At 36.2% G+C, this 26,142-nt stretch overlaps 1 protein-coding gene across 1 annotated transcript; it reads left to right on the plus strand.

Annotated features, from left to right (window-relative positions):
- Nucleotides 1-1,665: 1,665 nt before the first annotated feature.
- On the plus strand, nucleotides 1,666-24,873 carry LOC123321531. Its single transcript, XM_044909186.1, has 5 exons — nucleotides 1,666-2,302; nucleotides 13,827-13,940; nucleotides 16,849-16,989; nucleotides 22,621-22,771; nucleotides 24,022-24,873. Exons 1-5 carry the CDS (start codon nucleotides 1,802-1,804, stop codon nucleotides 24,210-24,212), a joined length of 1,098 nt encoding a protein of 365 aa, XP_044765121.1. The 5' UTR covers nucleotides 1,666-1,801; the 3' UTR covers nucleotides 24,213-24,873.
- The last annotated feature ends 1,269 nt before the right edge of the window (nucleotides 24,874-26,142 follow it).

The following is a 26,142-nucleotide window of genomic DNA, read 5'->3' on the forward strand; positions in this document are numbered from 1 at the left end:
TCGTTGGAAGAAAATTTATGACCTTTTGAACTTTTTTTCAGTTGAGGACAGAGATGACAGTCGAATGGAGCCAAATCTGGTGAATAAGGGGGGTGTTTTAATAATTCAAACCCTAAATCATGAATTTTTTGCATGGCAACATGAGATTTGTGTGCAGGGGCGTTGTCCTGCAAAAACAAAACACCTTGGGATGGCTTTCCGTGTCTTTTCTCTTTAATTTTTTTTCGTAGAGTGGTCAGTTAAGTCGAATAGTAATCTCCGGTTATTGTTCTACCCTTATCCAAAAAAACAATCATGATTACTCCATGGCAATCCCAAAAATCTGAAGGAAGAACTTTTCCAGCAGATTTTTGGACACGAAACTTCTTATAGGTCTTGGAGAACCAGAGTGTCGCCATTTCATGGATTGTTGCATTGTTTCTGGATCGTAGAAATGTACCCAAGTCGCATCCATAGTAAAAATTCGGTTTAAGGATTCTACATCGTTTTCAAATCGAGCACAGATCGAGATCGAACGCGATGCTTCTACCCTTGCACGTTTTTTGGTCAACATTAAAACATTTGAGGATCCATTTTGCAGCAATTTTTCTCATGTCCAAATTGCAGTGGAATATATGATGAACGTGTTCGTATGAAATATTCAAGCCTAATTCGACAGTCTGATAAAATCATGTCATGAACTGCATCGATATTTTCGGGGACTGACACAGAAACTGACCTTCCTGATCGGTCATCATCTCCAATGGAAAATTTTCCTTTTTTGAAGCTTGCAGTCCAATTTTTCACGGTCGCATACGAAGGACATTGATCACCAAGGGTATCAAGCATATCTTCGTAAATCTGCTCACCTCTTAACCCTTTTATATACAGGTATTTGATGATGGCTCGATACTTCAATTTTTCGATTTTCACAATTTCGGTGGACATCTTTCTCTCAATTAATTGCGTAACTCTGGTTTACTATTTTGACCTCAAGCTTCACACTGACACTTCTAATGAATTATTTTTGGTAACGCAATATTTTTTTATTCATGGAACTGTTCTAGGCCAACTGGATATCAATACATCCTCGTATGATTATTTCTTCTTCTTGTAGTCCAAAAAACGCTGTAAATTTCTCAAATAAACGAATATTCAAATGGAAATTTGAATCCACTTGAGTGAGTCCGTTACTTTAAAGATCTTTTGCCACTACACTCACAAGTTTGAAGTGAATAAACTGTTATATATCGTAATACAAAATTCGAATTGCCATAACTTCGTAGCCAACTTTTTTAGCTGAATAATGGATTTAAACATTTCGCCTTAGGGGATTTTTTCAATCAATAATTAACAATGTGAATGATTAAATAATACAATTTGGCGCCAATACAAAAATTCCTCATCATACCCACAATGAAATATACTCTGATAGGTCAGCTATCCCCCAATATAATTCGGCGCACTCCCCTAGCATCCCTCATCCTTAAATCTTCTTCACATTCAGAGCCTCCTTCCTGACGATTTGCATTCGGACTGCAATCTGTGTGAAATAACAAAAATTAGATTGTTACAGTAAATCAGATAATGAAAATAAGGTAAGGAAGTAGGTTATACGTATGAACCCATCGACGACCTCTCTTCCCAAACAAAGACCGAAGAAGCATAAAGAATACGTCCAGCGAGATCGCAGCGACAGAACAGAGAGTGCAGAGCTCCAGAGTTCGTCTAGCAGTCGCCAGAAGCGGTACCGGGGTGGTTCCATAGTAACATTGCATGCCGCGAAAATTACTACGTGAAAATCTAACCGACAACAAGGAAAATGCGTGCCACCATATATTTAATTCTCGCTTTCGCAGTGTGCGGGGCTGTGAAACTGGACAACAACCCCTGGACAGTCTCCAACCCCGAAACGAACCGTTGGCTTCGTAAGGGTAGACTCCAGGACCACGACACGAACGCTACGTCCACCACCGCTACCACCGCGTCGAACACAACGCAACCCCCCGTGACTAGCGCGAAATACGAGCAGAAAAATCTGAAATTTTCGACCTTGACCAAGTCCTTGTCGCAGGACACCACATCCAGCCTCCCTTCGACCTTCTCACCGCAGACCTCTTCGAAATTCAACACTTCCCCTACCTTCTCCGTCACGTTTTCCGAAACCACCCTCACCTCGTCCGAACCCCCGTATTCCGAATCCACTGACACGACGGAAACCACCCTAGAACCCAGGGAAAATCCGAAACCTCACGATTTCTACGCAGCCAAGGAAAAATCGAGGGAAAAACTGCATGTGAAAATCGCTTCCAATATCAGCCAGGTAAATATTCTGTATTCACAATATTCTACGTCGCTGTTCTTCATAATTCGATCACGATTTGTGCACGATGACCTGAGATCTTTAACCGAAGACGTGGACTTTTTTTTACGAAAGGGAACAAGATTTACTGAGCCCCTTCAATTTTGTCTCAGATCCAATAAGTTAATAATTTTTTTTCTTCGATATATTTTCGAAATGGACCAAGTTTCAGAGTTTATTCGTCAAGGTTTTGAATCGAGGGTGCATAAATTTATAGCCTTCTAATTATATATTGTTGAACACGTTTCCTACCAATTATTTTGAATATTGTCTTCAGATTGTCTGCCATGCGTAATATTCAATTAGCTGCAGTTTACTTGCCCGCATCGTTATTTCCTTTTTTGAAAAGTTCACATCGTACGAAGTTCATTACAAATATTTGGAAGTGGATTCCCCCTGTAGTATTTCAAAAAATTTGTGTAATAAATTTTGTTTTGTCAATTATTGCATTGATGAAACTCAGCTGTCAAAAATTCAGCATTTGAATCAGCAGGATTTTCCTTTGAATTTTCCACGAAAAATTCGATCTTTTTTCTTACTCACTTATCCCTGAAAATGTATGGTTCACTTGAAAAAAGTTTTTAGGTGTATAAATTATAACGTTGGATCGATATGTATTTATTTTTTTTCCTGATGATACAGATAATTAGTGAATACTTATGAATGTTCAAAGAAAAATTTATGCTCCCCCAAAATATCTTTCAATCAATATGGAAAAATGTCAATTTTGACATTGAAGAATATATTTCACCTAATACCGATTAGAGAAAATGAGTTTCAAATCATAGAAAAGGGGATGAAAATTTCCTTCTAAATCTGTTCGATTCTAGAGGTGAAAACCAGTCAATTTTCGAGAAAGAATATTTGTTATATTTTGAAATAATTGTTAATTCGTATATCATCAATAGATAGTGGTGAATTCCGCAGAAAAAAAAATTCTTAGGTATCAAGTACTTTCTATGATATCAGTAGATTTTCTGGGAAAATTTTTGATAACGCTTAATTTTTTTCAAATTCAGTATTTAGAAACGAATACATGAATTTTCAACTCAAATCAAAAAAGGACTTCGAAATATTTCGACATTTCAAACTGACAAGGAATTTGATCAAAATTAATAGGTTTTATACGAAAAAACAATTTGTAAATTTAACACAATTTTTTTTCGAAATTGTTTATCCTGTGCGTACTCAGTTATTGATTCCGACATTCTTTAATTAAAAGAAATTTTCTAACAACGTTATTGTATTATATTGAGTTTAATAAACCTCAAGTTCTCATCAGATGAGTTTGTTGAGAAAAATTGATGTACATGTGCACGTTCCACAGATACGAAATTGTTCACCCATATAAAGTGCAACTTCCAAATTTTCCACCAATTTCTGTTGTTTTTCATTTGAGGAATGCCTACTAATTGTTAATCAGAAGATTAATTTACTGAGGTTGACCTGTGTAAAATGAGAAGCACTTCACCGTAATAAAGTGAATTGAAACTTCATTACCAGTCGCAACGGCTATTCCAGTTTTTCCCTAACTCGTTGAATTCATTTCCTTCATCTATTGGACGAGCAATTATTATATTATCGAATTGTATTCAATTTCATTGAGAGCAACTGAAAGAAATCGATTGAAGTCGATATAAATATTCATCTCTTAAAAGCAAACAATTCTGCAGATGTAATTTTTGGGCAACTATTTTCCTTTTATTTCAATAGATTTTTCCTTCGCTGAAAAATCGTACAGAAAATATGGCAAACATATACCAAAATAATAATCAATATGCCTCAAGTTGATGTCACCTTAACACTAGATATTGAAGGGTATGATATCAAATATTGGCAATAAATATTTCGAATTTCACGAGTCTAGCTATAACATATCCGGAAATATGACTGTCTACTTTTGTATCCATAATTCTTTTGGATGTCACTAGATTTTTCCTCTGAATCTTGTGGAAACTACCTCCTAGTTCGCTATTCATGTGTTTCCTCGAAGATAACTGGACAATTTATCGATGAAATTTGCTACAAAAATCTCAAACTATCCCACAACAATACTTATAGCTCTTGGCATTGTGAGGATAGTAAATTGGGAAAATTGTTGAAGCTACACTCATGAAACTTAAAATATGTATTGCCTATTACAAGATAGGTGCAGTTTAACTAGTGACTGAGTAAAGAAAACATTAATCCAGTTGAATGAGGAATAGACTTGAACATTAGTGTGAAAAAGAAATACGTAAAATATTCGTCCTTAGTGATAGCGTTATCCTAGATAGAAAATCATAACAACTTAATGTAACGATGCAATTCCTATTGGAGACAAATTGAACTCACTTCCCGTATATTGAATGTCTTCGATAGAGTGTTATAAGAGCGAAGGATTTCGTAGTTTTGATGCAAATGCAACGGGACATCTTGATTGGAACATCTGTCTAACAGGACGTTTGTACATACAAATGAACTTTCAATCAACCCACATAATAATTACCGTGGAACAAATTCCCGTCTAACGATTTTGATGTGAACAACAGCATACTCGAACTTGTCATTTGGAGTCTATTTGTCCATGGTGCTCAATAATCAATTGGGTATTCAAATCCTACCTTCTGCTGAAGGCAGTACAAAGGAGAAGAATGAAATACTTCTCAGTCATTGAATCCTAGCTGTACATAGCAGATGATGTTTTTTCACTCTTCAAGGAAGCATAATTATCACGTTTATGAGAACAAAAAATAAGAAGAGAGGACAGATGAGGATTTTTCGAAGGGAAATTCAGAGATTGCTCGTTTTTTGATTAACGTCAAAGTAAGCTATGGAACTTGAAATGTAATGACACTTATGAGTGGGCATTTTCAAATTATTTAATTAGTCGTTTAAAACGTTTCATATTTTGGTCTTGTGTCTTTCAGTTTGCTTTCCTCATTTTTTTACATTTCTGATAAGCACTCCATCTTTCTAATATCAAGTTTTTCTTGTGTCTTCGAAAAGTGAAGGTGTCATCTTGTATAAGTTGTAAGAAGCGCACATTTATATCAATTTACCTGATACCTGAAATAATTTTTCCTGAAAATTATTATCTCCCTGCATCTGAAGTCCAAGGAATAATGGTGGAAAATTGATGTAGAACATGCTTCTGGGTTATTTTTCAGAAGTCACTTTTTCCATTCCCAAACAAATGATGTTGTAACAAAGGTCATACCAGACGTCTTCCTCAGACAAAAAATTAGAATCTTCAGGGTGATTCCCTTAAAAAATTTCAGTTTAGTCCAGTGTTTTTCATATGGTTTTTCATATTACCTTCTTTTATTGTTTGGAATTGTTGTGTCGGTGTTTTCTTCGGTCTCTTTTTCTCCAATTTTCTCACAGATGCAAGAAATAATTGTTAAACTTCATATTGCAGTGTCACCTATAACGTTTGTATGTTTTTTTGGTGATGGTGAAGTAATGTGTGGACTATGTACCTTCAGATATTGTCCTGCGTCTGTGAAGAAATGGATCGGTGAAGAAGAAGAATAAGTTGTATTCCCATTCGATTCGGTCCGTCACAAGAATGACCCAGAAAAAAAATTGTGGTCGGAGGAACTGCACGATGCCTGTTCATGGTGCGTTGGACGCAGCCGAGAGTCCATCCAGGCAATTTTAAAACGTCAAAATGCGTTACTATACCTGATTGATCAACTATTCCACAGAGTTAGTCTAGCGAATCTCGTTAGGGCCGCTCGAATCTCCGTTCTTCCTTTTTCAATTTGCTTGATCGCCTTTGGAGAGCAGATTGTGGTCGCTATTCCTCGCTCATACCACCTTTAACTTGGTCCATTGTCCACTTGATTAGGCACCGCTTTGTGAGAGTTCCCAATGACATGCCATCCCGTTTTTTTCTATACTTCTAAATACGATTCTGGCGCATGGAAATCGATCCCGTTGCACTGGCGGACCCTTTTCCCATGGAACGAGAAGCGGTCTTATATTCGCACAGAGCCTAGAGAATGCAAGAATAATGGTGAATATTTCATCATGCTCGTTTCTATACGCATTGTTCCGATTTTTCCATCTATCCGCACTGAAAATCTCTTCCTCATAGTGGGGACATTCCTTTACACCGAGCTTTACACTTAACAGGGATGTGAAGAAGTCGAAATGGCACTTTTATCCATCACATGGCTGAACTGGAAGTATTGTTCCACTCTTTCCCTAATTTTTTGGATGGTATTCTTCCATTTTCTGTTCACTGTATTGTTTCCATTACTTTTGTGTCTTTCTTTTTGTTATTGTCCTCTTAATTTATTGTTTCTTCGTTCCACACTTTATCTAATTTGTTTTACAACATTCCTCTTTATTTTATTCATCTAAGCATCCAGTTGTTCTCGTAATTTTAGAATATTATGTTCGGTAAAATCTAATTCTTCTCGATTTGGACTCTCTGCCCTTTCTTCATGAAGAAGCAACTGCAATTGCTCTTGTATTTTTTCTATTTTTCTTTCGATTCTCTCTACATATTCTCATATTTCTTTTTTGTTTCCATAGCATTTTCCTTCAATTTCATGGATTGTTCTGTATGTGTCATGTGCCTTCTTTCATTTTTAATAGAATAACCAATCTTTTTGAATCATCCCATACCCATTAAACAAACTACCTTGACTATATTGGAAAAACTTGAGCCATAACATAATATTCTATACAAAGATGTTCAGTTGAGACGTGAAACATTAGCAAACTTGCGTCTTATTATTAATAGAAGGGGTTTTTCGGAATCTTAGTGTTGAAGAGGTATTCTCTTGGACATCTCATTCGAAGAAATGTGAGGACCTGATGAAAATATCGTTATTGAAATGTTTTTTCAAAAAAACGTTCATAGGTGGCTCCCCTCTGAGAAAAATTGACCATTTAGTGTTTTTCCAAGGCGTTCCTCATAGTGGGGACATTCCTTTACACTTAACAGGGATGTGAGGCTTTTATCCATCACATGGCTGAACTGGAAATATTGTTCCACTTTTTCCCTAACTTTTTGGATTGTATTCTTCCATTTTCTGTTCCATTACTTCTATATCTCTCTTTTTGTTATGGTCCCCTTAATTTATTGTTTCTTCGTTCCGCACTTCATCTAATTTGTTTTACAACAGTCCTCTTTATTTTATTTTTTTAAGCATCCAGTTTTTCTCGTAATTTTAGAATATAATGTTTGGTAAAATCTAATTCTCCTCGATTTGGACTCTCTGCCCTTTCTTCAGTTGCTCTTATATTTTTCCTTTCAATTCTCTCTGCATTTTTTTTAGTTCTTTTTTGTTTCCATGGCATTTTCCTTTAATTTCATGGATTGTTCTTCAAATTTTCTGTATGTGTCATGTGCCTTCTTTCATTTTCAATAGAATATCCAATCTTTTTGAATCATCCCATACTCATTAAACAAACTACCTTGACTGTATTGGGAAAACTTGAGCCATAACATAATATACTATACAATGATGCCCAGTTGAGACGTGAAACATTGTCAAACTCTCTTCTTATTCTTAATAGAAGGGGTTTTGGCTGAATCTCAGTGTCGAAGAGGTATTCTCTTGGACGTCCCTTTCGAAGGACCTGATGAGAATATCGTTATCGAAGTATTTTTTCAAAAAAACGTTCATAGGTGGCTCCCCTCTGAGAATAATTGACCATTCAGTGTTTTTCCTAGACGTTTAGCTTTTCTCGATTTCTGGATATCAAGTTGACAATTCCACAAGGAAAATTTCACCCTACCCAACTGAACAATTAACAAATTTTGGATTAAATGATTTTTTGACGTATAAAAATCATCTCATCGTAGCGATATGTGAAAAATGGATTAATCTTGTTTTGGCAAGAAACCGACGATATGTTTTTAAATGGTGTTATTCATCTTCCGATTAAAATTAGCTTGAATCCCTTTCGATTTCATTGCTCATCCTGTACTTCAATTACTCGAACTGTACATCGGGGATTCTTGGGTATCATTGTGGATGATGTACGTAATTTGCAACTTTTTAATCATTCGGGATGTTGTTGGTCAGTGACAGAAGCCGTTTGTTTCTGATTATATGGAGAACCGTTAAGATGCGGAAAATATACTGTTGAAGGTTGCCCGGACTCCGTTGTCATTTCCGCCGGAAAGCCCGGAGAGTTAGGAATTCCTTACGATACAATTTGCATGCGATTTTACAGGGTGTCCACGAAAATTGGTATCGGGAGTAGCCACCATTGTTCGACCAAGGGAGAAATAAGTTCATCCACTCATTCATAATTTTGAAATTCGGTAATTATTGGACTCAATATGTGTAAAATTCGTGAAAAACTACCTGAGCTACACTCATGTGATGAAAGAGTTATTTGAAGCATCATTTCACGGGCGTCAAAACTTTCGAAAGTATGATTTTTAAACTAAAAGAGGATTTTTAGTGCCTGGAAAGATAGGAAACAGTAAGGACATCCTACCTCTCAAAATAGAAAAACATCTTGAAATTGAAGTATTCACGTAACAAAATACCTTTTAAGGGTGTTTTTTAATTCATTTTAAAATGAAGCAATCAATCAGAAATTCACATACATGCTCCGAAATATTCCAGATAACCCAAGTTTTCAAGTTGTGACATGGACAACAGAATTTCTAGGGATATATATTTCAATTCAGGATAATAAACCAACAGTTCTTCAACTATATCTATAGAGGGTTTTGTGAGTTAATATCTACTCATCAAGAAGGCGTTTCATGAAATGCTGGGGGTAGAGAACGTGTAAGAATAACGAACCCACTTCAAGATTTCAATTACAAGTTTTGGCTCGCTTCATATCCTCCCCAGTTTACCCCAGCTCCACAAAATTTTCATATTTATTACTAGAAGAGTTGCTCTTTCAGAATATGTATCACTTTTCCATCTAAGGTTATTGTTATTGAGAGATAATCCACTCGAAAGGTGACTATCGAAAAATTTCCAAAAAGATGGAATCAAAAATGATCGTCAAGACCGAAGGCTGCATTGAGCTCCACAAAATTTTCAGATTTAGTACTAGAAGAGTTGCTCTTTCAGAATATGTACCACATTTCCATCTGCAGTCATTGTTATTGAGGGACAATCGATTTGTTGTCTTGGCCACCTAGATCTCCCTATTTTTCACCTATAGAACATGTCTGAGACACAGTGTAGCACTAGGTACAAGGGATGAGATACCTCAAGGGGAATTCGAATAAGGTGTTTCTGAATGGTGAAACATCGTGGAGATCCAATTGTTAATTTTTGCCGAATTTTGATCGATTACTAACCTATCCCTTAGACATATGTATACAAAAAAGGGTTGAAATATAAGTTCATCAATACTGGGTGTTCTGCTTTGTGTGTCACTTAGTATGTTTCACTAGGAATTTCTTTTTATTATTGCTCGGCAAAATTCAGCACAGGTTCGTAAAATCTCGTATATGATATCGATGTTTTTTCAGGAACAGTACCGCCGAAATTCCAGTACGATCATGATATGTACAGTACGTGCCTTCAGCAACGGGAGTCATTATGCCATAATCTGATACACGATACGCTATTTTTATAAAGACATTCATTTCACCGTGGACGTGTTCCCCGATAAGAATGGAGTTAGATTACTACAGACCTCGTATAAATCACAATTATCTCATGAGTTTCAAATATTCCCTCAAATACGCAACTAGAATATTATTCCACAAACAACCGCGGACCATTTATAATGGAATATCTCAATCGAGAGTTGAAGGAATAAGAAATTAATCACCCGTTTAATCACAGTGTTTTAGAATGTACTCTATCTGGATTTTCTAGGTATAATTAAGTTATCCAGATTAACTACCTGATATTTATGTTGGATCAGATGTCATCTATTACGCTAGATAAATCATGAGATGCTTTTAAGAACCATCTTTCATCGGCCAAAACGCTGAATCCACAGATAAATTCACTCATATTTATAGGAAAAGCATTATTCCCTGCACGGTTCTTATGAGAAATGTAATATAGTTTAGTTTTTGGATACAATGATATCTAACAGAACTATTTTTGAGAAAAGGGGTGTTGAAATGCAAGGTACTTAACTTTAGAAAATCAATCATGTGGAGATTATTTTGTTACAAAAGTTCAAGGATGATTTACATCAATTTGTTATGTTTGATTTGGGCACTTAGGTAGTAAAAGTTTGAACATTTCGAAGATTAATGGACCATCGTGTGAAAATTGCAAAATATTTTATTTTCACCCTTCAGAAGGGTGCCTATCAAAATGTGAATTCACTGGCAACAATCCCTTCAAAATTATATTGCTGGAACAGAGTTCATTAATTTTTGCTTCCTCCTTGATGACTAACGAACAAACTCTCTGAGAATATTTGTATAATGAGAGAAAAAACCGATGACTACGCAGAATGGTCTCAAGCCAGATCCCATACCCAAAAAACCGCCATCCAATTTCAATTTGTCCACCAGGTCCGTTGCTTCATTTTCGGCGTTTGGATCACTTTCCCCTCGTCATTCAACTATTTATACGTGTGAATTCTTTCAATTACCCCACTTCATTAAGCTGACATCTAACGGTACCCGACTCGAACTACTTGCGACCAATAAATCCTGAATTATAGCGTATCAGTAGCGAGAGGCAAGAAAGGCAAAAAACTCGCAAATTGCTTATTATTATGTTTTCCGGTTGTTACCTAGTTGAATTGGACACGTCCTACACAAAAACGTGTAAGAGACGAACCAAACGCGGCAGAAAGTAAACCGTGAAGTATGGAGGAATGCAGCAAAGTAATGCCCGAAATGATGACGACCGTAGTTCACACAAGAATTGTCCCACAAAACCATCCATCAGACCACAATGCGAATGAGGAGTTGTTACATCGAAGCCACTCATACTACGTGCATAAAGACCAAAATCCGATCATCTAAAGGATAGGAACAAACGGATACTCCATTGGACCATACAAGTGTCCACTAAGACCCTCAAAAATCTCACTTCAGAAACCAAAATGTGGACTGAAAATTTCCTGGCAAAATGACCCCATTTGTGAAGGTTATAGGCACTCAATATAAATTTATCAAGAACTAGAAATTCTGAAAGGAGGGTAGACTTCTTGGGCGTTTTTTGATCCATATTTACCCCTTAAACATTAAGGTAGGGGATAAACTGAAACCAGTCCAATACTCTCACACCCTCCTCTAGTGAAGTCTTCACAAAAGCACATGCCCTTGGTCGTTTTATGGGGTACAATTTCAAGAAGGAATACCTGAACTTGATGGCTAGCTATAGACAAAGAGCAGTTCAATGAATCTTAAGGTCTCAGTGCAATGCAACCGCCTTTAAAATCTACAAACTCTACAATTTTTCTTGTTATATCAACTTTTCATTCTATGAGGCAGAACCTATTCAATGTTAAGTCTTTTCCATGATCTTCCATGCAGTTTTTAGATGATTAGTTCCTTCGAAAGGAAGAATTCAACGCCAGTACTCCAGAATGCTATGGGAGACCAGCAAACAATAATTTTTACGGCGCATTCGCCATTTTGCAACACCTATTTGGATCCAGAAAAAATTGATTGATTAGAATGAATCATCGCCAATACAGATGACATGAAATTTAAATCTTCTTCTTGTTACCTCCTTAGATACTCGGACAGTTATAATCTATGGATGACCTCAATGATACCCCAGTGTAACAATCGATTTTTAGAAAATCCTAATGGAAGATCCGTTGGAGCGATACCGAATGAAAAACGATTGAAAGATGGAGGAATAAGAAATTAATTGTTTCAATTCGATTATAACATTAAAGTGGGGTATGGTTGTGCAGAAATGCTGGTTCTCGGATCTGAGGTCATCCTATCAGTTGATCTAGAAGGCACAGCGTAGCATAAATTTCCTAGATTTCTTCGAGATGAAGTGGTTTATGAATATATATTAGATTCTTACGCGGGTTCATTGTATTGTAATATTTCGTTTTTCCCATTTATGATGTGGAATGAAGTTTTTAAGATCATTATCCCTTGAAAGACTAATTTGAATTCTCCATTCTAAGCACCAGTTGTGAGAAAACATTTTAACTTCTTATATTATTGGGCGTATAAGCTCTTACAATATGATTGTAATATTTTTACGATGATTTTCTTCCACTTCTCATTCATGTATTACCCATTATCTTTATGTGGAAAGTGTTATTGGAAATGCAATAAAAAAAATTTTTTTAATTTTCCAATTTTACAGATATTTCGCAGAATAATAAATTTACGGATTGATTCATTGAAGGAAAATTCAGGACTAATTATTATTATCATTATTATTCATTGTCCAGGCAGATTCCAAGAAATTTTCCTCGGAAAATACGGGAATCGATTCAATTGAATTTGCAATGGAAATCTTATGAAGATTCTCTCTAATTTTTGGGGAATAAGGCGTTGAAGAAATGGAATTTTCTAAACTATTGAAGAAGGATTCTTAAGTTATGAGAATCAGCATTAATTCCTTTGGTGTTTCATTCAAAATGAAAAAAGATGATTATATTGATCTCGGATATACATCCGTGTCATTCTGAAGCTTAAGGGGTGACTTTTACTCATCAGTCAGATTGGTGGCCTCTATTATGGCAAACTAGAACGCACATTCCATATTTTTTCTGGATAACACGAGCTTAAGTGCATACGTTTTACCTTCACTCGATTTTTATTCTTTCTTCTATGCAGCATGCAAAGTTGATAATTAGATGGTGCTTGTTAGCATTTTAACATTTGCATAATTAAGAATGGCCTCATTGGGATTCTGGAGCAAGCCCGATTCAAATCTCCTATTTACCCACTAAAACATAGGCGCATGTTTTGTCCCCAGAGCTAAAAAAACTGCGAATATGTTTATGGGTAACATGTTAGCATCCCACAATACTGATTACCATACCATAACTGATTTCTTGATAATTATCTTACAGAACGAGGGAATTGAACCAGCCAGCGCTGTAGGCTGTAACACGCTCTTAATTTCTCATACGAGATAGGAACGGGTGCAAAATTTCAGTTACTGCAGTTGATTTCAATGCGAAGCGTTCATTTTTCTCACAACAATGCAGGAACATTTGAAAGTCATCCATTAAAAAAATATCGAATATTGCTAAAGATGTTTTTAATATCGATCACGTAGTATAACGGGATGAGAATGTATTCACCGAGAGTTCTGAGAATAAGGTACCGTTTATTTATCGGGATCTTGCGAATACCAGTAGACAATAGTGTGGCAATAGGAGCAAAATATGGCTACATGGCTCTAGATATACCGCGAATTTACTAGAACACTTCAAACACCTCTCATCCTTTTTGTGCCATGAGGAATTTACAAGGGCTTCATCCTCCAACCTTCCTTTTTTGTTGTTGAGTTACACTATCGTTAATAAAGGTGTTTGGGACTCAATAATGAGAAGTTTTTCTTATCGAAATCATGCTGCACATACATAATATAATGTTTGATCTCTTTTTCAGAATCTCCTACCTTTACCGGCTGGTGCGAGTGCAGCTTTAGTGAAGCCCACCAAATACCATTACTATCCACATAATCAACACATCTATTTACTGCCAGAATGTGCTATCCAACAGGTGAGCAGATCATTTTAAGAGAGCAATATCCTGCTCTAATGAACCGTTGTGCGCAGGTTTCACAGGAAGCGTATTGGAGTAGGCGTGCGGAGGTTAAGCGTGCGCTTTTTACACAATCATATTCAGGGACGATCGCTAATGATGCGTTCTGAAAATGATAATAGATACTTTTCCCGGTCAGTGGATCGATAAGGTTTTCCTTTCCGTTTGATTCGTCCCAGGTACGGACAGTAATGATATTCCAATTTAGATTTTTTAATGAGGGATCAGTTAGTGGTTTCCGCGCAATAAAACGAAAATAGAGTTATTCCACGACACTCAGGAAATGAGTTGGAGCGCACTCATCGCTGAATAGATAGTGTACGTGGCTTTTGATCATTAAAGATTAGAGATCTAGCTATTATTGGCCATAACTGAGCTTCGAAATCGTTTCCTATATGCGCCATAATTAGACGTACGCTATTTGACAAAACCATTACCAGGTACTTGTGGCAAATCAGTTTTATGCCTGCTAATTGAATTTGAAATAATATGTATCTGGATGTTGGAGCTCGCTTCGAAAATGCTCTGGTTAATAGTTCTTCCTCAGGTGTTTTACGAGGGTGATAAAGTAAAAACTATTCATTTCATAAGCATGGTTATTATCTCAACATACTTCAGTCATTACTGAATTTTTCCACGAAAGGAAAAAGGGAAGTTTTTTATGTAATCGTCCACACACTCTGCCACAACTTAAGCAGTGAATAACCGAAAAATCCAGGCTACATCAGTGTATCACTGCTGAAGGCCTCCATCTTTGCGATATCGTTTTCAAAACTTCAATACAAAAGTTATATTTCCTACTGATTCGAATAAATGACACCGTTTTTCTCCTATTTTCACCATTTCTTTTTCGAAACACGTCAATCGGCCCTTTAGGGACGTCAGAGAATACGAACTACTCAGTGGCGTATCCTGGCAGTCCCATAATTTTTCCGCAGGACGTTTTCCATGTCCATGCGACACCAATGCTTGTTTTCCGTCATCTGTGGTGCGATTTAGAATTCGAAGTGTTGAAACACAGACATCTTCCATACCTCTGGTCATTTTTCCATGGTATATCGTGACTTATTGTGGATTTCGAAGCCTGGTTCGCGTCGAAACAGTATACACGACCTTCTTCGTCGTGAAACCAAAGCCAACAAATAACTATTCTTGTACGTGAATCTTATTCACTAGAATCCACAGAAACGTGATCTGTCTATTTGTCTCAACCCTGGCAGAAGCGTCTTCAACATGCACATCTCTCTTCGGATGGTATCTCATTACGGAGTAGAGATTGTTGCCATCTTCCAGAGTTGCCGTTCGGTCCAAAAGAGGTACCAGGAAGAAAATGAACATTCGGCTTGGCCGTTCCAAACAAGGACTTGATGGTTTTGAAGAAGGATCGTTTGTTGAGGTGGACTGACATTTATTGATGAAAGAACGAGAGGAGTCGTTACTTCGAACAAGTCAGTGTTCAGTTCTATTTCTAAACTGGGGAAATTTTGAAACAGACTGCAACTTCTTCTTCAAACTCATATAAATGAGCAAGAAACTTCCTTTCTAGTCCAATACTCCAATTACCTCAATGGAGAACATCAAAAATCACCTTTAAAATTTGAAAAAACGTTCTAAATCCGCTGAAGATGTCCCTACAAGTAACACAACCGTTATTTACAATTATGATCGATGGTTTGATAACCCATCATCGGACGTTTTCCTAAGTCACAGATATATAACGCCAGATGCGAACATAATTGAAAATTTTCTGGGTGGAAACCAAGCGTCTTCAGCTTACCATAAATAAATCCTGGCTGTTTCATGAGAATGGTGTGAAATTGACGTAAATCAGGTCTTGCAGATTCCTCGCAGTTATCGATAACGGATTACATTAAACACCTTATTAACGATAAAACATTCGAGTGCGAATAATCAACAATCCTCAGCATACGTCATTTTTCAACCTAGAAACCCTTTTTCTTCATCGCCAACTGCTGTGCATCGTGACTGAACAAGAAATGAAACCACTATGAAAATTTCACTTTCGTTTTATTATTTCAGCAGAGCGATTGGATTTTTAAACGCACGCAATGATTCAATAAACCGAATAAACGGTTTATTATACCACCAGTTAATGATCTGGAACTGTACTTCTAATAGTGCTGGTAAAAGATTGGCTATTCGGAATTAATTCCTCGATATTTCTTCCTAATGGATTTTAATAATGCATTAAATTCCTGAAACGACATGGTCTCCTTCTAACACCGCTACATATCTCTTGGTAAACAGTACCTACTTTTTATAGCTATACAGTACACATGCTTCGAATCCGTATCTTCATACAAGCAGATTTCTCTCAAATCTTTCTTGGAAACAGAAACTGTTAATCATAAAAAAAAAAGTATAGTCTCTTCTTTAAAATATTCATTTCAATTTCCCAGAGCCCAGTTCAGATTATACAGGTTGCAGAACAAAAACACAGAACCCCTTATAACTACTCATATATTTGATTTTTTCAAAATCCTTCAGAACCTTTTCGTTTCCATCTTTTATGTTGGTACCCTATCAAGTTTTTAGTATGGGGAATGTGACAATCCGAAAAATTGCTTCAATCTGAGTATGAAATACATGGTTTTATACTTCATATACATTATTCAAAGAAATTATCGACCTACAGAGGTTCATTTCAAGCAGTTATAAATATACATACTTCCAGACGTCATATATACCACTGAAGGATTAATCTATAAATATAATTATCTAGCTTATATGTGCTAATGTGCTAGACTGAAAACAATAGGTCATTATGGTCATCTATCAACGTTGACTTACAAAGATAAAGAGCTCATAGAGATAAATGTAATATTGATTGTTCTTTTCCATGCAGGTGTGCAATGCTGTATATATTCGGCTCAACTGGACTCAGCCCTTATGTGCATGTCCTTCAAGGTACAGGGATCCATGTTCAGCATCCTTGAATGCTGACGATCTTCATACAACCGAGCTTATGGTGGAGAGAAAATCGAAGGTGAGTCATTAAAAGCCAAACTTTTTGTTGAATGAAATGGGAAATATCCTCCATAAAATCTCTACCGAAACTTGTTTGAACCATTAGAAATTGTTGAGGGAAAAGCTGCTCTGTTCAAGAAGGTTCGAAGATTTCCTTCATACCAACAGAACTGCATCTCGCAATTCGTAAATTCTATGGGCCTTGGGAATTCATTTACTTACAGAAAAGTATCAGTTGAGTGAGTGATTTTGGAGTATTAAATTATTACGATGATAATATTTTGTATTCATTCATGTAATTGCATTTCAATTATTGCATGAAAAATCCTGTTTTCACGATATATTGAACGACATATCTTTTCACCCCTCTGCACAGCAACCCCAACTTTAATTTGATTTCTAATTTCATGAGAAACCCCTTGAAAATAAGGCAATATGTGAAAAATTCTTTGTAGTGAAAAATTATGTTCAAATTCTCGCCTTGCATTCCCTAGCACTTCAGGAATGAATTTCTTATTAAATTCATCGAGAATGCGTTGAGATGGTTGGGATTTTTTCAACTTACGACTTTAAACATGCAGCCAGCTTTTTGGTTTCTTATATTCTTGATGAATGAAGATATATTTCTTACCAAAGTTGAATAAAATATTTCGTTGTATTGTACTTCTTTACTGCATGGACTCAGGTCGAATAGCTAGTGGTATAAATGAAAATTTGGGTGTTGAAATATATCGAGATTTCGGAATTGTGAAATTGGTAGCGTTCTCAAAATGTTGGTCCTTCTAACTGAAAACGCTTCAAATTCCTCTCCAATCTCACACCCTCCATGATTTTTATCGGCAACTTAGAAGAACGAACTACTGTTTCTGAATCAATACTTCTAATCTCTTCCATTCAACGATCATTTGTTGAATCGCACCAGGATTGAATATCGCGCTCTCTGTTTGATAAGTTAACAGAATAATGGCCAAGTAAATTCTGAGAGAGGACAATTATCCTGTGAGCCGTAATTACATCTCAAGATTGGGTATCTGATCGATAAGGTAATGCTGCTAAATGCTGGATATAAAGGATGAATCGTTCAATTAAAATTCATACCTACGTGTACGTTTTATGTATTTTCATGATGGCAACATATACAGGGTCTGTTTACTTCCATCTTCGAGTTCATTATATAATCACATCTGCATAAAAGCGCCATCTGGATAAAATGAAAGCTGAATCCGGTAAAGCCAACCTAGAATTCTTCTAAAAATGTGGAAGTAATTATGTTAACAGTTAAGTTATTATTCACCAGCATTTGAACCTATAATTTTCCATACAGACCTTTGTACATCAATTTGGAATAAACTACTCTCTCGTTCGTTTTGTCGATTGGAGTGTTAAATACGTCGAATTCCAGAATGCACTTAAGCAGTTTGAGTGTGTAGAGTCATCTGCGAAATGCCCAATTACAAAGAAGCCTCGAATAAAAAACCTTAGCAGATTAGAGCTGAGGCTTAGGATGCGCTTTTATTCACAAGGGTCCATTTTTTCTTGCCTATGCAATGCTAAAGCTCAAGTGAATTGTTAATCTAACTTATTAAGACAGTAAACCGATTGAAATGATAGCACCAGGACTACCAAAGGGTGAAAATGAGCGTACATACACATCATTTCATTTTGTGGACTCAAAAGCGGTAGGTAACATAGAAAAAATGGTGCAGGTCAAGCTGAACTGGAAACCATCTACATATACACCCAAGAATACCGTCTTGCACATTTTTGTTGCCCGATAGGTCGGATATACTGAGCATAAGAGCACGCTTGATGACTTTGTTAGCTGTGGAGAATTTTCAACACAAATATTTACTGCTTCATGGTAATTACACACCGCAGGCTGAAGGCCTGACTTCGGCAGAAACGCCTTATATTTATCTTTGCATGTAATTTAGGCACGACGTAATGCACTTTTGGTCCTTCGGTGACCCCTTGAGCAACCCACTAGATGTTTGTTCTGAGAATAGTTATCGTATAGGTCATCTCGCATTTCCTTACTAGGCTTGCTCGATTGGGGTCGTTGGCAAATAGCAACAGATGAATCTGCAAGTAATTGCGGAATACAGTTTCATCCCAGTTTTGTCCCGTTTGGTGACTTCTTGCCTATACTTCGTTTCAGGCTGTAACTTGTGCAAAACATTGCTATAATACTCCTGTGATGAAAAAGTACTGGTAGTTAGTTGATCAAGCACATAATATATGGTAATTATCCGAATTTATTGTATGGCCAACAAATTAGATACATACGAGGATATATTGAAAAATTCTTAGCCTACTATAGAACCAAACAAAATTTCAATGCCAAAATATTTTATTACTCAACATATTCTCCACTTAATTGGATACGTTTATTACAGCGAACCTGCAACGTCTCTAGACCTTTAAAAAAAATGTTTCTTCTTGCTCTGCAAACCAGACCTCCACAGCTTTAATAACCTCCTCGTTGGAAGAAAATTTACGATCTTTCAAACGTTTTTTCAGTTAAGGAAAGAGATGATAGTCGGATGGAGCCAAATCTGGTGAATAAGGGGGGTGTTCTAGTAATTCAAACCCTAAATCACGAATTTTTTGAATGGCAATATGAGATTTGTGTGCAGGGGCGTTGTCCTGCAAAAACAAAACACCTATGGATAGCTTTCCGCGTCTTTTCTCTTAAATTTTTTCCCGTAGAGTGGTCAGTAATGTCGAATAGTAATCTCCGGTTATTGTTCTACCCATATCCAAAAAATCAATCATGATTACTCCATGGCAATCCCAAAAAACTGAAGCAAGAACTTTTTCAGTAGATTTTTGGACACGAAACTTCTTAGGTCTTGGAGAACCAGAGTGTTGCCATTTCATCGATTGTTGCTTTCTTTCTGGATCGTAGAAATGTATGAAATATTCAGTGTTTCAGATATCCGTTTTAGCCAAAGTTCTGATAAAATGATGTCATGAACTGCATCGATATTTTCGGAGACTGACACAGAAACTGGCCTTCCCGATCGATCATAATCTTCAATGGAAAATTTACCTCTTTTGAAGCTTGCAGTCCAATTTGGCCATTTTAAATTTTCATAGAGGTGTATGCCACCCCTGAAAGAACCAAACTCCCTTCAGAATTACAAGCTAAAGCTTTGACACCACACATCTGTGTGGATTTTTTAAAACGAGTTGGATTCAACCAAAGTATCCAATTTTTCGAATTTCAAAGATATTCAACATTTTCGAATATCAAATTACTCAAAAAGGCGAATTATACTGGAAAATATAAAAAATGGATATTTTTATTTTCCAAAATGGTCAAATATTTATTAGTGAGCATTCAACTTAGTTTCAAGAGCTGAGTTCTTCGATTTTCTGGCATTTCTATGGTATGTAATGGCTTCTTCTGTTGAAATATAAGTACAAGTCGAAGACTCAACCTGTATATCATTAGAAAATTTTTACATAAGAATGATTTAAGAAATGTTAATACGTATATTAAGTTGTCAGTCTCATTCTGGCTCACACTGCATAAAGAATACTCGATCACAATGAACATCTTGAAGAATATTGTTTTTCGTCCAACAGTAAACCTTGAAGCAATTACGGGTGAATTTTTTTCACACTGGAAGTGAATATTTAACAAAATAAGCGTTATTGTTGTAAGAATCTCATTTAAATGCAAAAACAATTCTGCCTATCAGAAGCTATAACGTGGGATGAAGTTTCTCACCATTAACAAGTTTCCTGATGATAATTCTTGTTCTGGTGATAATTCGCATTATGAAGCAAGGGAATATTCAAATAACAGAACAATCTCAGTCTCTCTCGGCTTCATCCGGATCTGAACCTATATAGATTTATGAATATGAAGGTATGCATAAGATTTAACGTGAAGCGGTATTACTTAATTGAACTTTCTACTGATGCACACCACAGTAATAATTGATGAATTGGAATTGGCGAGAAACCAATCACTTCGACACACTTTGCGTTTTTGTTCCTGATTCATGGGCAAGAGGATCCTTTTACATAATTTCATGGATGTCGATGGGAAAAAATTCACCACAGTTCAGTTCTTATGGAATGCAGAGTGTCCACGTCCTCATATACACTTGTCCAGTGTCAACAGTCTTGGTATACGATTTTCTCATGTTTTTATATACCACTCGATTGTTTTTCCAGTTACCTCCTGGAAGAACGAAAGGATTTTTTTTAATGGTTCTTTGAAACTTTCAAACTGGTGAAAAAATCGAGTGGTATATGAAAACATAGGAAAATCGTATACCAAGAGCGTCAAAACTGGAGTAGTTTTGAAGAGAAACTATTTATTCATTAAACCTCTTCATAGAATCAAGTTGAACTGAATGAATACATTCTTGGATGCTGTTGAGCTGAAAATATGACCAATATTTTGAAATTCTCTAGAAAAATGATTGAAAAAGTAATCAGGGATAAAATTGAATATAACAACAGCCTAGAACATTATAAGGTTAACTTTCTATCAGCGAAACTAGAATTGTTATGTTGAGTTGACCAAATCTATTCTCAATTGGCAATTCATTAAATTATTGAACATACGTGGACTCTCCGTTCATTCCCTTCGTTAGTTAGGACATTTGAATTATAATACATTGTTTTACCTACATTTGAAAATGGAATTGATTTATCCTTGTTGATATGACATCGGCATTTCCATTAAAAAGTCGTTACCAGAAGATTCCAACTCCCCAGCCATGACAACTATGAACAGGCATGGTGGCAACGCATTGAAAATTAATAACAGTCAATACACATCTTAACCAACTATGTATATCATGGTATAAGTAAGGGGCATAAACACGCACCCATACATCAATTCCAACCTTGGAATCCAACAATGTTACCAACTCTCGCAGAGGAGATCTTTAATTGCAATCTTGTTCATGCATTCGTCTCATATTATCCAACAAAATGTATACAATAGGATATGGCATGGTTGGGTTGTTAAGTTAGGATGCGAATAATTGTATTAATTATTGATAATTGTTTAATCTTCCTGATTTGCGATGCTCGGCTAGGGAGAATCGAACGGAAATACGTATGTAAATGACCCTTGAATACTTGGCAATTAATAACAGGTGAGGAAGCAAAAAAGTGGTTTTGAGACAGAATTGCAAGCAACCATGGATGAAAATGGCCGAGATGCAATCTAGGAGGTTGACTCGATCTGAAAGAATGAGCAGAGTGATCTCAGATTGATCTAAAGACAACACCAAATACCTCTATATTAGAAATAATTTTTTTCTTGGTAGTATCACATTGAAACAGACAAACTGTGTTTCAGACAGGGGAATTCATAGTTATAGTTTGGTGAGGGGTTACATTCCACTGTGATCTTAAGGTCTATTGTGTCACTCAACCTTCTTCCCATTTAATATTTTAGGGCTTGCTGTCCTCAAGATCACAGGGTTGATAAAAATTGATTAGAACCTTTTCAAATTGACACACTGTATATTTTTCGTGGTTTGACCGGAGCAAGTAGATGTTGATTTGAATTCTGTTTCGTATATTTCACCCTTGGTACAGGCAGAGTTCTCAGTTGTTTCATGGTTTGAAAATAAAAGTTTCATGTGATGTTGTGTGATTAAAGATAATTTTCTTGCAGGCTCTCACTCTGGTGAAAACATGCGAGCCAATTTCCGAAATGAGAATATGTAGATCACCCAAAGATTGGTCCCTTCTTGCTCTCCAGAACATAAGAACTGGCAAATCTCATTATCTGGTCATCTGCAGATGCCCTGAAACAAGAATATTAGGTAAGAAAATCAACTTGTTAAGAATTGGAGATCATCCAGACAAAATAGTTCATGTATGCCATTTTAAGGGCGAAGAACTACGATTTTATGAGAGTCGATTGATATCTTTTTCCCAGAGGACTAAATAGAAAAAGTGCGAATGAAAACGGTGTTATTACGCGAGAGAAATCTTCTGATGAAATTTATGTGCTAGTGGGAGATTCACCCCGTATAGTTGCTTACTGTACAACAAACGGTTCAAGATTCATATCATTCTGAATTCCGTTCGCACAGCGCTGCATTACCGCATTGCAATTTTCATCTCAACATGTGCCACAACGTAATTAGGTATGTTCCCCAGAATATTGCCATTTTGATGCAGAATCTTTGACTTGATGGTTGCATGTACCAGTTACATATACCGTGGGAATATATGCTTTCATGAGATATGAAAAGAACCTCTGGGTATTAAAAATTCCAGATGCTCTCAAGAAGTTATAACTTCTCTCTCGTACTCGTCGATTTTTGTTTCCAAAGGGACAACTTTCAAGATGAAATTCAAAAACGTATCGTCGTTCTGCCGACCTACAGAGTCACTGTATACCAATGAGTAAAAAATGAGTGCTTTACTTCATTTAACAGTAATGAAATTCTGGCCCAATGGCAAACATTAGATTATAAGACCTGGGAAGTGTGTGGTATTAATACAAAAAAATCACCTTCACAACTGACAAGATGCTATTACTCTCCTATCAAATATTATTGTACAGTGAATTGTGAAATGGTACCGCTACATGTGGGTGGCTTAGGCGTCATGAACAGCATAAACGTTAATCAGGAAATGATAATTTTAAGTATTCTCTCCTACTTGTTGATTGTTCCTTGGTAAGAGACAATAGATGATGAAATTCCTCAGAACAGATGCCTAATTATTGCCACACCAAAGAAAATTGATGAACAACCCATCAATTTTCTTTTATTTTTTATTGAATTCTGAAGGAAACATCGATTGGACGATGGTAGTATCTACTTGGAAAAATAAGCCACCTTACGTGGCATTCTGAAAGTCTCTTTATTCCCAGACATTGGTATCCAAAGATTAGGGGCTGAAATAAGGTATAAGGGATCTATTATGATAAAATTGAATTAATTTAACAAGCACAATTCGAAGACCACCACCAAGCAATAAAAAAAAACGTGAATTAACCATGAAACCTTCAGTCGTGACAATTACCAACATTATCAGCTTTATGCATCAATTTTCATTACAGAGGGTCCAATGTCCCACGACCAGCCCACCTACGCGAGCGTTCCAGGAATCCGGGTGTATGGTATGATCTGCACAGACGACAACAGATCCAGGAGGGGATTCCCCTACAGGACAACCAGATCAGTCAAGGATGCTCCACCGTTTCCCTTCGAAAAGGCATACGAACTCGCTCTGAACGCCAACTGGGATTGAATGTATTATAAACTCCATGTACCAAAACGTACAATGTGTTTCGAAAATTGAGGATATTTCTTTTATGAGTTTTTTTGTATCTTCTTCCTCGAAATTTAATAAAAAAGGAACTGCAGGCATGTTAACCCAGTGGAAATCGTGAATGATCTGTAAGGACATGCGTATAAGACAAATATATGTCTATCTGCTCACTGCACTGCGCGTGCATCTCAGTTGTGTTAGTAAGCTTCGGCATACGCATGCGTTTCTTGTGGTTTGGAATTTTTCTGTTATTTCCCCGTTTCCATGGAAATGTGATTTGTTGTTTTTGAATTCATATGGTTGGGTAAGGGGTTTTTGGGGCTTCTTTCAGCGCGTGATTAACCAGAGTCCAAAGGGAATATCTTTTGAATGATTAACACACTGATTCAATAAAGGAAATGCATTTTCTGCTGATGAATGGAGTTGCTTCATTTCCGATTTGAATGATTCGAGTTCAAGGAATCTCCTCAATTTTTTTACCGATGAATTTTTACGCTATTCGTGTATCAATTCGTCTTTTATATCCCTGAGTGACATTTTAATTTATTATTTAAATACCTTATTGTTATACTGCCAAATCTATTTATTCTTATTTATTTTTCTACTGCAATTATTTCAATTAAATATAAGTTTAAGTATAGACTATGAGTTTTATTCGTATTGAACACCTTTTGGATTTCAGCGCCAACAGGAGACATGAAGGCAATGATTCTCATAAAGTGAAAGGAATTATATCCCGTAGAATCAAATGTTGTGGTTATTACATGAAAATTGTATAGGCTTTCGAGAAAATACTTTCAACAATACAATCGTTTACCTAAAAAAATCCTAGTAACCAGGATGTAAAACTTTTATAATGTGTAATAACCTCAGTCCTGTTTTCTACTACCCCTTATTCAGACACAGAAGTCACTTACAGAAAAAATATTCACGGAGAAAATGCGCTTTTGAGTATAGCAAATACAGTCAATTTCAACTTTCATACTGTAGAAATAATTTTATTCCATTGATTGATTTTTTGGTGAACTGAACAGTACTTCATTCAATACTGGGTGATCTCATATGTGTTTGGTTGTGAGTAGGCAAACCTTCAACCTGTTTTATATGAGTTCCTTGATCGAATAGTGAGAAACCCTTTATTTTCATCGAAAATAAGTGTTATTGAAGACAGGATCTCTACAATGGAGTAGAATGTTGGTGAGTTAGAATTGTTCTTCCTCTTATTAAATTACCTACCGTAAAATTGATGATGATGATGGCTAATGCTGAGGTTATTGGAGTATAACCATTAGGGTAAATTTATAATACCTTAACTCGCTTTCATTTTAATATCTCGAGACGAGACGGTATAATATATAAAACTACGGGGGATACATCTGAAGTTCATGGAAAAATATGAAATTAGCTTGATCATCTATCCGTTGAACCGCAAGTCATTCTTCCAAGACATCGAACTGTAATTTGAAATTTTTTTTCGTCTTTGTTGGCGAAGACCGAATGTTTTCACTTTCACGCAAAATCCCATCAGTTGCAAGGGATTTTTTACTCTTGATTGGATTATTCCCTTTTTCGAAAAAAACAAGATGATGATGAAGATATTCTAGAGATTGCTTGCATAGAACTGCAAATGGAAGAATATTGACGTTCAAATTGTCTTCTGTTAACGAAAACAAGTAGATTAATATCCAAATTTAGTTAGCATCATATACAGAGTGGGCTCTCGAGAACGAGGAATAAATTTATTTCTAGAATATCCTCAGACACTTCTATTTTTACAACCCCAACCCCTAACTTTTGAATAGGGAAGATAGGGTGAGTGATACCTCATTTGAAAGGCGCTAAAGCTATAGATATATGTATTATTTTGGATACAGTGACAAATGAAAGGAGGTAAGATCCAAAAAATAGT

The sequence above is a fragment of the Coccinella septempunctata genome, chromosome X (assembly GCF_907165205.1).
Source record: "Coccinella septempunctata chromosome X, icCocSept1.1, whole genome shotgun sequence".
Classification (NCBI taxonomy): Eukaryota; Metazoa; Arthropoda; class Insecta; order Coleoptera; family Coccinellidae; genus Coccinella; species Coccinella septempunctata.

Coding starts and splice junctions, on each gene's coding strand:
- LOC123321531 (XM_044909186.1), top strand. CDS start 1,802: ATGCGTGCCACCATATATTTAATTCTCGCTTTCGCAGTGTGCGGGGCT. Junction 13,941..16,848: donor CAGAATGTGCTATCCAACAG/GTGAGCAGATCA, acceptor TTTTCCATGCAG/GTGTGCAATGCTGTATATAT. Junction 16,990..22,620: donor TGGTGGAGAGAAAATCGAAG/GTGAGTCATTAA, acceptor ATTTTCTTGCAG/GCTCTCACTCTGGTGAAAAC.